The following is a 13914-nucleotide window of genomic DNA, read 5'->3' on the forward strand; positions in this document are numbered from 1 at the left end:
CTCCTTCCAACCCTGAAAATGAAAGGACTACAGAGCGGACAGTGGTCTCCTGGCATCCACTGTCAGAGCATGCTTCGAGTTGTAGTTTCACAACAGTGGGAGTGGTTAGCCTTCAATTTAAACAGACATATTAACATAGCCTGGAGAAACCTCTGCACTTTCACTGACAACACATGTACCGCCAAAAACAGGAGAGCAAGCTTCTCAGGTAGGTTAAGCTAAAGCCTCTCTGTACACTTGTCTTGGATGCTTTACACGGCTGCTCTGGTTCGCTGTCTGGCATGACTTGCTCTGCACTGTCACTATTCCTTTCATTTATGACCCTGAGTAACAAATGCATAGGAGGTATAATACAGGATGTAACTCAGGATCAGTAATGTAATGTATATACACAGTGACTGTACCAGCAGAATAGTGAGTGCAGCTCTGGGGTATAATACAGGATGTAACTCAGGATCAGTAATGTAATGTATGTACACAGTGACTGCACCAGCAGAATAGTGAGTGCAGCTCTGGAGTATAATACAGGATGTAACTCAGGATCAGTAATGTAATGTATATACACAGTGACTGCACCAGCAGAATAGTGAGTGCAGCTCTGGGGTATAATACAGGATGTAACTCAGGATCAGTAATGTAATGTATGTACACAGTGACTGCACCAGCAGAATAGTGAGTGCAGCTCTGGGGTATAATGCAGGATGTAACTCAGGATCAGTATTGTAATGTATGTGCACAGTGACTGCACCAGCAGAATAGTGAGTGCAGCTCTGGAGTATAATACAGGATGTAACTCAGGATCAGTAATGTATGTACACAGTGACTGCACCAGCAGAATAGTGAGTGCAGCTCTGGAGTATAATACAGGATGTAACTCAGGATCAGTAATGTAATGTATGTGCACAGTGACTGCACCAGCAGAATAGCGAGTGCAGCTCTGGGGTATAATACAGGATGTAACTCAGGATCAGTAATGTAATGTATGTGCACAGTGACTGCACCAGCAGAATAGTTAATGCAGCTCTGGGGTATAATACAGGATGTAACTCAGGATCAGTAATGTAATGTATGTACACAGTAACTGTACCAGCAGAATAGTGAGTGCAGCTCTGGGGTATAATACAGGATGTAACTCAGGATCAGTAATGTAATGTATGTACACAGTGACTGCCGTATACAACTACAATGACATATCTCTCTCCATCAGAGACTTCTTACCTGAGAGCCTCCTCCTTTTGCTTCTCCAGCTCATACACCTTCCGCTCCTGCTCCTTCAGCCTCATCATCTCAGCCTCAATATCCTTCTGCTTTTCCAGCTGCTGTTTGTTGTGCATCTCTCGCAGCTCCTGAAAGAGGCAGATACTTTGTTACTCAAGACTGAATGTTTGTGTAAAAGAAAGAGTTACTGGTCACAAACTAACAGTCAGCGAGCGACCGACAGAACAGATTCTAACAAAGATAATATCTTAAAGCTGTGTAGTTGTAGATAAATCACACAACCAAGTTTATAGAGTTTAATTCAGGCGATTTTGGGACGAGTCTGCTTTGAAAAGTTGTTAAAAAAAAAAAAAAGCTGTGTGAACAAAGTCTTATCGTGAAATCCCTAAACCCAAAAGACTAAATCTTTAACAACACATGCCCTAAAAGAGACCACAAGTGAACAGAAGCCCGGTGAGATGTGGAACCTATAAAAAAAGCAAATAAAATGATATATAAAGCAAACAGCCTAAACCACTACATGTTACCTTTTGCCTAAATATGTCACACCGTGCAGGTCAGGGTGAAAAACAGGATTTTTGGTTGCTTACCGTAAAATCTGTTTCTCGGAGCCTTCATTGGGGGACACAGGAACCATGGGTGTATGCTGCTGCCACTAGGAGGCTGACACTATGCAAATAAAAAAAGTTAGCTCCTCCTCTGCAGTGTACACCCTACCGACAGGAAGTAGGATATTCAGTTAGTGAGAAAGCAGTAGGAGAAGCAACGTGTAAAAGAGAAAGAATAATAATATAATAAACTTTATCTACATAGCGCCAACAAATTCCACGGCGCTTCACAGATTAACAGATTCAAACACTCAAAGAGTGTTCAAAGAACTCAAACGTAAACAGAGCTGTTCAACTTGGGAGGGTGCTGTGTCCCCCAATGAAGGCTCCGAGAAACAGATTTTACGGTAAGCAACCAAAAATCCTGTTTTCTCTATCGCCTTTCATTGGGGGACACAGGAACCATGGGACGTCCCAAAGCAGTCCCTGGGGTGGGAAAAACAGACTTCCATCAGGTCCGAGGACTCACCACTGCCGCCTGCAGGATCCTTCTGCCCAGGCTGGAGTCCGCCGTAGTTCGGCAAAACGTGTGGATGGAAGACCAGGTTGCCGCTTTGCAAAGCCGTCAGCGAAAGCCCTGTGACATACCGCACTGGAAGCGCAGACTGCCCGGGTAGAGTGAGCCTTCATCTCAGGAGGGGGCCCTCTGTTCTTGACCCGGTAAGCTTCCAAAATTGCCGGTCTGATCGAGCGAGCAATAGTCGCCTTGAAAGCCGGCAGGCCTCTACGCACGCCATCAGGGATGGCGAAAAGAGAATCCATCTTTCGGAAAGCGGCCGTGCTAGCCAGGGAGATCCTCACTGCCCTGACGAGGTCCAGCCTGTACAACGATCGCTCCAGAGGATGAGTCGGAGCTGGACAAAAGGAAGGTAGAACGAAGTCCTCGTTGAGGCGGAAAGATGAAAACCACCTCGAGAAAGGAAGGAAGGCAGAGGCCTGGGACCGCCTTGTCCTGGTGGAAAATCAAGAAAGGAGGTCGGCAGGAAATGGCCGCCAACTCAAAAACGCGGCGGATCGAAGAGATGGACCTGAGAAAAACCACCTTCCGAGATAGAACTGACAGGGAAAACTCCCTAAGAGGCTCAAAGGGGGGAACCCCTAAGAACAACCAACACAACCTTTAAATCCCATGAATCCACAGAGGCCCTGTACGGAGGGACAACGTGGGCTACTCCTTGAAGGAAGGTCTTAACCTGTGGCTGAGAAGATAAAGTCTTCTTAAAGGGAAGAAGAGCGCAGGAAACCTGGCCCTTTAGGGAACAGAGCGAAGCCAGAATCCAGTCCTGCCTGAAGAAAAAGCAAATGGAAGGCAGGGAAAAAGGACATAGGTGAAAAGCGGTTGGACTCGCATCAACGAAAGTAAGCCTTCCAGGTACGATAGTACGGTAGATCCTGGAAGACGACGAAGGCTTCCTAGCCTGGATTATAGTGTGACTCATCCGGGCCGAAAGGCCGGACGGTCTTAAAACTGTAGTCCACAGCCACGCCGATAAACTAAGCGACCGATAATTCGGGTGGCAGATCGGACCCCGAGACAGCAGATCGGGTCTGTTTGGAAGGCACCAGGGGTGTCCGCGAGAAGATTGTCGATGTCTGCAAACTAAGACCCCCTGGGCCAATCCGGGACGATCAGAATGACCGGCACCCATCCCGCCATGATCTTTTTGGACAGCTTGGAAAGCAAGGGAAGGGGTGGAAACCGATAGGGGAGCAGGAACTGCGACCAAGGAATGGCCAGAAAGCCAACACCACTGCGAGAGAATCGCGGGACCTTGGGACGACCCGAGGGACCTTCCTGATCAATCGGGACTCCGTGAGGTCCACCTCTGGAGTCCCCCATCGAAGAGCAATCCGATAAGAGACTTCCTGAAGTAAGGACCATTCCCCTGCCGCGAGGCCCTCGCGGCCAAGGAAGACGGCGGCCTAAATGTCCACGCCGGGGACATGCACTGCAGATCTCACCAGGACCGTTGCCTCTGTCCAAAAGAGCATCCTGGAATCTCGGCCAAGGCCAGAGAACTCCGAGTCCACCCCTGGTGGTTGACATATGCCACTGCTGTGTCATTGTCTGTCTGGATTCGAATTGGCAGGCTGCTGAGAATCCTTACCCAGTGAAGGAAAGACAGAAAGAAGATCCGGAACTCGAGGACATTGATCGGCAGAGAGGACTCCTGTGTCGACCAACAACCATGAAAAGAACAGGTGACAAAGCCCCACGCCTCCGCCGAGAAGGCTGGCGACCATCGTCACCACCTGCCAGGAAACTGGAAGGAAGGATATGCTGTGAAGGATCTGCTCGGGGATAAGAGCAGAGACTTCGGCCACCAGTGGAGGAAACGTTTGATCCCGGTAGAAAGACGGATCGGACGATGCAGGGAGAAGACAGACCTGTCCCCCTGTGATAGAATAGTCTGCTGAAGAAGTCTTGAATGAAAACGGCGAAGGGAAAAATTGCTACCGATGTTGCAACCAACCTCCTTAGGACCTTTATGGTCCATCAGAAAGGAGGGGAGCCGAGAACCCTGGAGCAACAAGACGGAAGTATTTCCTGTTGACGAGCCACCCGCAACGGCTAGAGTGTCGGGAAAGATGGATAGACTTTCGAGAGCCTGAAACCGAAATTCCTGAGCCTCCATGGAAGCGATTACTGATCGAGGGAATATCATCCTGAAGTGTCTCAGACGAAACTTCCTGTTCAGCAATTTGAGATCCGGACTGGGACGAACCTTGTCGTCCTCTTTCAGTACAAATAGGTTCGAAGAGAAGCATGTGAACCGTTGAACCGTTACTGTTCAGGGACGGGAATGTTACCCCAGATTTATGGAGGGAAACAATGGCCGTAAAGAAACCCAGGACTAGAACGGGGTCTCTTGGAGGTTGGGATTAGAGAAAACGATCCCAGGACCGTGAAATTAATCTATTTTGTCTCCAGCGGATACAAGTTCCCGGGCCCATGCGTCCTCTGTTGAGGAGAACAAAGACGTCCCTGGGGAACAGGAGACGGCTGCCCAGCCTAGGAAACGGGCTGGGGCCTAGTTGTGGGTCCTGCCTAGGTGGAATTCCAGTCCTGGACCTGGAGAATCCACCTTAGGAGTAGCGGGAACGCCAGGAAGGAGCGAGTCGAAGAATACCTTCTTCTCTTAACGTGCCTGTGGCCAATGCTGATGCGAAAAAGGGATCGGATGCCGTGGAACGACGAAAAAGAGGGCCGAAAGGACCGAAGTTGCCGCCTAAGAAGAGAACTGGTGCCACCAGTGGCGTCCTTGATAATTTAGTCCAGCTTGGAACCGAAAAGACGTGATCCTTGAAAAAGGCAGGCTCGTAAGGGACTTCTTGATGACCCTTGAGCCAAACAGAGCGAGTAATCTGGGTGGCAACTTTCGCCAGCCAGTCTGGTTGAGCTCCGGCTTGAATGCCCCAATGGAGTTGTTTAGCTCCTTCGGATACAGACTTGGAAACCCAAATGGAAGGGAAAGCCGGGCATAGGGATGATGCGGCAGCTTCGAAAACCGAATTCGCGAAGGATTCCATGATCTTATCGATGGAATCTGTCAGATTCGCCCCACCGGACAGCGTGAGGGCTGTGTTGGTGGTAAGTCTAGCAGTCGGCGGATCCACGGAGGTATAGGTCATTCTCTAGCGCCTCTCGTTCCGGTTGGCGATGAGATCCGGAGGTAGGAAATATGAGACTCCAAGGCGCTTGCCTCTTTGAGAACGTCTGGTCGAATTCTCTCTTTCTCTGGCCAGAAGCTCCTCGAGTCAGGATGAGGAGCGAATCCCTTGGGAGGTAGTTTAGACCGTCTAAACAAAACCGCCCGATCTGCAGGTTCCGTAGAGGGATCTTTGATGCCACAGGTCAGATTGGACGCTCCAATGAAGCTTTGAACCATATCCCTCATGTTAAGATATGGTTCGACTCCGGCCCCAAAATACCCTCCGAGGCCTCGCCTGACTCCGGGGAGGGGATCAGGGGGAAGTCGACCACAGAGAAGGACCGTGGGGCGAGATGGACCGAGAAGAGAACTCAGACCGGCGTTCCCGTCTGGATCTTTCGCGGCCTGCATGGAAGACTCGGACGGAGCTTCTAGCGACCCGCTGGCTACTACGGAAGTCTGCAGGGGCAACTGATCGAGCACGGACACAAGGGTCTGGGACACCCGTGTGAGATCCGCTACTGATAGAGACAGAGGGGAGGGCCCAGCCTGGGGAGGGGACTTCGCTCTGAGGAGGAGCAGCAGGGGGGTCTTAGGCGGTGAACATAATGTGGGTTGCCGCGGGCCTGCCTGAGGGAAGCTTGGGGTTACAAGACGAACCCTGAAAGTGTTTCAGTAAGGCACAGGAAAAAGTAGGAGGCCGGGAGAGACCACCTTTAAAATTAGCCCGAAGGGGCCCCTGAGGGAAATGTCTGGAGAGTAAGGGGACGGGATGGGGGGGGGGGGGGGGGGGATTGAGGTCAAACTGCGGTGCAGAAATACTCACGGCAGACGCTGCGGTTTCCGGATGGAAGGCTGCACGGCTTGGAAGATACTCCTCAGGAACGATAGCCCCTAGGAGAACAGGCAGACACATCTGATGCACTCTCTTGTCCGATGTAGCTTGCTGCATGGCCAGTGGGGAGATGTGAGGACGCCAGAAATTTGCGCTCTTAAGATGGGCGAAGAAAAACGTTCCTGGCGCAGAAATAAGTATTTGTGGCTGCCTGGGAGTGGTGGGCGGGCTTAACCGCCAGGCCAGGAGCACTAAGATGGCGGCGGTGGGCGGAGCTTGCCATGATATTCGGGCGGGAGAAAAGCCCGCCTGAGAGAAAGGAAGTGGGAGGAGACGCGGCGCCGGAAGTAGGCCCCGGTAGAAGCCGGGGCCTAAATTTGAGGCCGGTGGCCGCCAGGAAGGGCCGCGGCGGCGAGAACCGTGCAGACGCCGGGAAAAGCGGCGCGGTTGCCAGCAAGGCTGCCGCGGCAAAAGGGCACAGTGTGGCCGGAGGAGGAAGCCGGAAGTAGGCCCCGGAAGAAGCCGGGGCCTAAATTTGAGGCCGGTGGCCGCCAGGAAGGGCCGCGGCGGCGGGTAAAAAGCGGCGCGGTTGCCGCAAGGCCGCCGCGCCGAGGCAAAAGGGCACAGTGTGGCCGGAGGAGGAAGCGGCGTGGTGCCAGCAATGCTGCCGCGCCAGAAGAAACGGTACAGCCGTAGGAGAAAGCGGCGCGGATGCCAGCGAGCAGAATAGTGCGGCTATAAGAGGGAATCGGCGCAGCTACCAATAAGGCCGCCGCGCCGGGGCAGAAACAGTGCGGCCGCAGGGGAAAAGAGGCAGCGGCTGCCACACGGCCGCCGCGCCGGGCCAGAGCACAATGCGGCCGGGGGAAAAAGGGGAAGCGCGGCCACCTGTAAGGCCAAGAACGGCGCGGCTGCCACGCGAATGGGGCGAAGACCCCCGCCCCATGAGAAGATGAAAACCAAGTCAAGGCAGCCTGGAAAAATATCCCAAGGGACCCCCAAATGACTGCCCTGGAACTGAGGAAGGTACTTTGGAATACTTACGTAAACATCCCACGCCGTCCTTACTAACCTCAATCTGGGGAAAATATCAGACGTCCAAGGAGCTGATGGACGTCCTCGTCTCCTCCAACCGACAGGCTCTGGTGGGCGAGTGGGTGGGGGACGGAGCCAGGACCGGACTTCTGAGCACGCTTGTGTGCTAGGATCTTGGTCCTGCTGAGGGATCTATGAGGATACGGGGTGGCAGTACACGCCGTACTCATAGTCCGCATTGTGGGACTACAGGTGTGACTGTTCACCCTGTATCCCTCCAGAAAAACCTGAAAAGAAACGACGCACATTGAGGTAGATATGGGTCTAATGAAAGACCAGTGTCCACCTCCTACTGACACTAAGCTAAACTGAATATCCTACTTCCTGTCGGTAGGGAGTACACTGCAGAGGAAGAGCTAACTTTTTTTATTTGCATAGTGTCAGCCTCCTAGTGGCAGCAGCATACACCCATGGTTCCTGTGTCCCCCAATGAAAGGCGATAGAGAAATAAGAATTAAACATGTTGGATTTCAACATACCTAATCTTTTCTTCTCATAAGAGACAGGCCACCATATATCTGGCAGCAGCTTATGCCTCTTGGGCCAAGAATTCACGTGTATTAGGGTACCAGGAGAGGGGTGTATGGACACCTTAAAAACACAGCGCTGAGAGATGACGACAGGCAACACCACAACCATTACCTTGAGCTGGTTGTTGAAGACATCAATCTCTTGTAGTTTCGCCCGGGTTTCCGTCTCCACCTCATCCAGTTGTTCTCGGAGCTGCTGACGACCCATTTCCTTGGCTTCCAAAGCCCTTTTTAGTGTAAGGAGGGAGTCTCCTGGGAACAGGACACAAGACTTCTATTAAATACAAACACGACAGCTGGAACTTGGTCTGGTAAGACTCGCACAGGTTGTACAATATCTCTAGGCATGGCCTAAATCTCTTCAGAGGCCGAAAACTGCCATGGTAAACCATAAGTATTCTTAGAATGTAAATGAGTTAAGATCTATGGGCCGGACATAGATCTCCCCAAGAATCAGCTTCCAGAGCTTACTGTAAATGCGAGGGGTCATTACCAATGTGAGACATGTAGACCATAAGAGCAGACGGTCAGTCATTACATGTCTCACACTAGGAACGCCACCTTCTATGTAATAATCTCTGGAGGCAGATTCTCAGAGATCTATGTCCAGCCCATAGATCTGAACAGCTCATTTACATATTAAGATATATGTGGATTTCTCTGGAATAAGAAATCGGATCACAGATTCCCTTTAAACATTGTGACAATTCAAAATTAATACTCACTGTGTAAACTGTTCTGCTGAACTTGCTTTAGTTGGTCATTGAGCAATTGCTTCTCAGGAATCAATTTTCCAAGCAGTTGCTGAGACTCCTGAAAGAAAAAAAAAAAGAAAAAACACCAAATGAAGCAAAGTATCCCCCACTGGAACGCAGATCAGGTAGTGCACATATTGGGACTATTTTGGGTCTTGTAAATGCAACTTTTTTTTCTTTTTTTCTTTTGCCTTTTTGAAGCACGTTTTCCCCTCCTTTATTTGAGAACAAAATGGAACCCACGTGAACAAAAGGGAATTTATAAACTTCAAGAAGGATAATCCGATACCTGTAGCTGCTGCTGCAGATGTGTAATTTCGGCGATCCTCAGCTCACGGGACTTGTTGGTACTTTCTATCTCTTGCCGCTGTGTAGTGAGTCGGTATCTGATATCTTGAAGTTTGCCTTCTAGCTGATGCTTTTTATCATTCTTCAAGAAAAATATAAAAAGACATCTTACAAGTTTCAGATCGTTTGGTAAAAAACTAAATAATATCAGTATTATAGAACTTACCAAAGCTTCCAGCTCAAATTCCAGCGTCTTCTTCTTGGCCTTCAGGATCACGATATCCTCTTGTTCCTTATTTCTCTGATTTAGGAGCTCCTGGCGGCGATTTCGTTCCCACTCGAGTTGTCGCTGACGTTCTAGTTCTCGCTTTGCAGCCTGATAATATTAATATATGCTATGAGAATAAAAGGGTTTGAGGCCTGTAAGTTTACCTTTAAGCTATGTGCACACGTTAAGGATTTTTTGTGTTTTTTTTTTTTTTTTTAGAGTCTTTTTGGCAGTTTTCCACGGAAAAACCGCAAAAAAACCAAAATAAAACGCTTACATAAGCATCCCATAATTTTTAATGCATTCCGCAATTTTTGTGCACACGATTCCTTTTTTTTTTTTTTCGTGGCAAAAATGCAGCATGTTTATTAATTTTGTGGATTTTACACATTTTTTTTACCGCTATAGTATTGCATTGGGGAAGCTCCGGAAAAAAACGTGGTAAAAATGAGAAAGAAAAAAAAAAAACACAAACGGATTTCTCTGCCGAGATTCCTGAACGTGTGCACATAGCCTTATTGTTAGGACGATACCTTTCATACATGTAGTTTCCAAAATGGGGTCACTTGTGGGGGGTTTCTACTGTTTAGGCACACCAGGGGCTCTGCAAACGCAACATGACGCCCGCAGACCATTCCATCAAAGTCTGCATTTCAAAAGTCACTACTTCCCTTCTGAGCCCCGACGTGTGCCCAAACAGTGGTTTACCCCCACACATGGGGTATCCGCTTACTCAGGAGAAACTGGACAACAACTTTTGTTGTCCAATTTCTCCTGTAACCCTTGGGAAAATAAAAAATTCTGGGCTAAAAAATTATTTTTGAGGAAAGAAAACGTATTTATTATTTTCACTGCTCTGTGTTATGAACTTCTGTGAAGCACTTGGGGGTTCAAAGTTCTCACCTCACATCTAGATAAGTTCCTTTCGGGGTCTAGTTTCCAAAATGGGGTCACTTGTGGGGGGTTTCTACTGTTTAGCCACATCAGGGGCTCTGCAAACGCAACATGACGCCCGCAGAGCATTCAATCAAAGTCTGCATTTCAAAACGTCACTACTTCACTTCCGAGCCCCAGCATGTGCCTAAACAGTGGTTTACCCCCACATATGGGGTATCAGCGTACTCAGGAGAAACTTGACAACAATTTTTGGGGTCAAATTTCTCCTGTTACCCTTGGGAAAATAAAAAATTGCGGGCTAAAAAATCATTTTTGAGAAAAGAATTTTTTTTTTTTATTTTCATGGCTCTGCGTTATAAACTTCTGTGAAGCACTTGAGGGTTCAAAGTGCTCACCACACATCTAGATTAGTTCCTTTGGGGGTCTAGTTTCCAATATGGGGTCATTTGTGGGGGATCTCCAATGTTTAGGCACACAGGGGCTCTCCAAACGCGACATGGTGTCCGCTAATGATTGGAGCTAATTTTACATTTAAAAAGCCAAATGGCGTGCCTTCCCTTCTGAGCCCTGCCGTGCGCCCAAACAGTGGTTTACCCCCACATATGGGGTATCTGCGTACTCAGGACAAACTGGACAACAACATTTGTGGTCCAATTTCTCCTATTACCATTGGCAAAATAGGAAATTCCAGGCTAAAAAATCATTTTTGAGAAAAGAAAATAGAATTATTCTTACCGTTAATTCGGTTTCTAGTAACCCACCACGACAGCACACCTGGAGGATGTTACCCCTTTCCTAATAGGGACAGGAAATGACAAGAGGTTAAATAACCCCTCCCTCATCCTCCCCTCAGTGTTATTATAAAGGACCACAGGAGAATGAATGCTTCAAATTATATTTATTCTTTTCAGAACGTATATTAAGCAAAGGGAGGGATTACTCCTGCTGTCGTGGTGGGTTACTAGAAACCGAATTAACGGTAAGAATAATTCTATTTTCTCTAGTAACCCCCCACGACAGCACACCTGGAGCAGTACCCAAGAGTAATTTTTAGGGAGGGACTACAGCACTAAGGACTTTTTCTCCGAAGGCTAAGTCTTCTTTTGACATCAGGTCAAGCCTGTAATGTTTGGAGAACGTATGGACCGAGGACCACGTGGCCGCTCTGCATATTTGCTCGATGGAAGCACTGGCTTTCTCGGCCCAGGAGACAGCTGTTGCTCTAGTAGAATGGGCTGTAAGCTTTCCTGGTGGTGGAAGGCCTTGAATTTGATAAGCCTCCAGGATTGCTCTTTTGATCCAATTTGCAATTGTGGATCTGGAAGTCTTCTTCCCCTTATTCTGGCCGAGAAGATGAATAAACAGATTTTGATCTTTTCTAATCTTTTCTGATGCATGAAGATAATAGAGTACCATTCTTCGAACATCCAAAGTATGGAAATGTTCCTCTTCCTCATTCTTTGGTTCTTGATAGAATGATGGAAGAATTATCTCCTGCGATTTGTGGAAATCGGAGACGACCTTTGGGAGAAAGGATGGGTCTAATCGTAGGATAAGCCTGTCCTGAAGAATCTTCATGTAGGGCTCGTTGATTGATAGGGCTTGTAGTTCACCCACTCTTCTGGCTGTTGTTATAGCTACCAGGAAGGTGGTTTTCCAAGCGAGTTTATCCATGGTTATGGAAGATAAGGGTTCAAATGGTGGCAGTGTAAGTCCTTTCAGGACTATATTCAGGTCCCAGGATGGAACTATATTTATGGGTCTTGGAGATATGCGGGATGCCGCCGTCATGAATCTTCTTACCCATCTATGGTTGGCTAAAGACTGGTCAAAATAAGAGCTCAAGGCTGCCACTTGTACCTTGAGGGTGCTGGGTCTGAGACCCTTCTCCAGCCCATCTTGTAGAAAATCCAGGATCTTGGCTAGGTTTGGTTTATCTGGGTTAGGTTGCTCAGGAGCACACCACGTGATGAACGTCCTCCAGATCTTTTGGTAAATAGAATTAGTTACCGTTTTGCGACTTTTTTGTAATGTTTCAATTACTCTCTTTGATAGTCCTCTAGTTCTCAGAATTGAGAATTCAGAAGCCAGGCATTTAGGTGTAGCCTCTCGGGATCTGGATGCAGTATTGGCCCCTGGTAGAGAAGGTCTTTGACCGGTGGAAGTGCTATTGGCCCATCTATCTTTAGACTGATGAGGGCCCCAAACCAACCTCTTTTGGGCCAAAGTGGAGCCACTAGGATCACCTTGAGTTTTTCTGCCCTTATTTTCTGCAGGACTTTTGGTAGGATCGGCAATGGCGGGAACGCGTATGCTAGCGAGAATGTCCATGGCTGGACCAATGCGTCCACAGCTAACCCCGGATTCATCGGATCTAGCGAGAAGAACTGGTCTACCTTTGCGTTCTGACTGTTCGCGAACAAGTCCACTTCTGGCTGTCCCCATCTTTTGACTAGTATCTGAAAGACTTCTGGGTTTAGGCTCCATTCTCCTGGATGGACCTCTGTTCTGCTCAGGAAGTCGGCTTGTACGTTTATCTCCCCTTTTATGTGTAGGGCGGATATGGAGAGAACATGTTCTTCGGCCCACGAAAATATTCTTGCTGATATTCTTTTTAGATCTTCGTGTCTTGTACTTCCCTGGTGGCGAAGGTGGGCAACTGTTGTCATGTTGTCTGAGTATATTTTTAAGTGGGAATTTTGTACAAGAGTTACCGCTGCTTTGAGAACTTCTACTGCTTTTAGCTCTTTGTAATTCGAGGATTGTTGTGTTATTTCGGCTGACCAGAATCCCTGGAATATGTGCTGGTCTACCGTAGCTCCCCAACCTTTTCCACTGGCATCTACTGTTATGGTCACTGCTGGGACCTGCAACCAGGGAACTCCTCTCATTAAGTTCTCTTTTTGTAGCCACCATGTTAATGAGGACTTTACATGCGGTGGTATCCGGATCTTTTTGTCTAGAGAACCTGGGGATCCGTCCCAGCTTGACAGAATATGAGTCTGAAGTATCCTGGTGTGGGCTTGAGCCCATGCCACCATCTGGATGCAAGATGTCATGGTACCTAGAACCGACATGGCCCATCTTAGAGATACTCTCTTCTTGTCCCGCAATGTTCTTATCCTTGATGTAAGCAGGGACCGTTTTTGTTCGGGCAAGAAAGACGTTTGTCTGTGGGAGTCTAATAAGACCCCTAAAAAGATCTTCGTTGTGGACGGAACCATATCCGATTTTTTGGGGTTTATCACCCAACCCAGAGATGACAGGATCTGGACTGTTGTTTGAAGATGTTCCTGTAGAATTGGAACCGTGGGAGCCACTACCAAGAGGTCGTCGAGGTATGGGATTATGCATATCCGTCGACTTCTGATGTACGCCATCACCTCGGACATGACCTTTGTAAAGATCCTTGGAGCTGATGATAGTCCGAATGGGAGGACATTGAACTGGAAGTGGTCTATAACTTCTCCTCTGGTGACTGCAAACCTTAGAAATTTCCGATAGGTTGGATGGACTGGGACGTGATAATATGCGTCCTGTAAGTCGATGGTTGCCATGACGAAGTCTTGCCCTATTAAGGGTACTGTCGATCTGACGGACTCCATTCTGAATCTTCTGTAGGTTACATATTGATTCAGCGGTTTCAGATTGATTATCATCCGATGGGTTCCGTTTGGTTTCCTTATCAGAAATAGGCTGGAATAATGGCCCTTGTTTCTTTCGTCTTTTGGGACTGTGGAGATCACCTTGTTGATTAAGAGATCTTC

At 48.3% G+C, this 13914-nt stretch overlaps 1 protein-coding gene across 3 annotated transcripts in view; it reads right to left on the reverse strand.

The window, feature by feature from the left end:
- ITSN1 (intersectin 1) overlaps positions 1–13914 on the reverse strand; it is a 150760-nt gene that overhangs the window by 55411 nt on the left and 81435 nt on the right. For all 3 annotated transcript variants that reach the window (XM_069760790.1, XM_069760789.1, XM_069760791.1), the window contains exons 13-17: positions 9209–9358; positions 8984–9124; positions 8665–8752; positions 8052–8191; positions 1219–1346 (exon numbers count right to left, since the gene is read on the reverse strand). In XM_069760790.1, the coding sequence (XP_069616891.1) occupies positions 1219–1346; positions 8052–8191; positions 8665–8752; positions 8984–9124; positions 9209–9358 (647 nt within the window). The remainder of the gene's footprint in view (positions 1–1218; positions 1347–8051; positions 8192–8664; positions 8753–8983; positions 9125–9208; positions 9359–13914) is intronic.

The sequence above is a fragment of the Ranitomeya imitator genome, chromosome 3, assembly GCF_032444005.1.
Source record: "Ranitomeya imitator isolate aRanImi1 chromosome 3, aRanImi1.pri, whole genome shotgun sequence".
NCBI classification, from domain to species: Eukaryota; Metazoa; Chordata; class Amphibia; order Anura; family Dendrobatidae; genus Ranitomeya; species Ranitomeya imitator.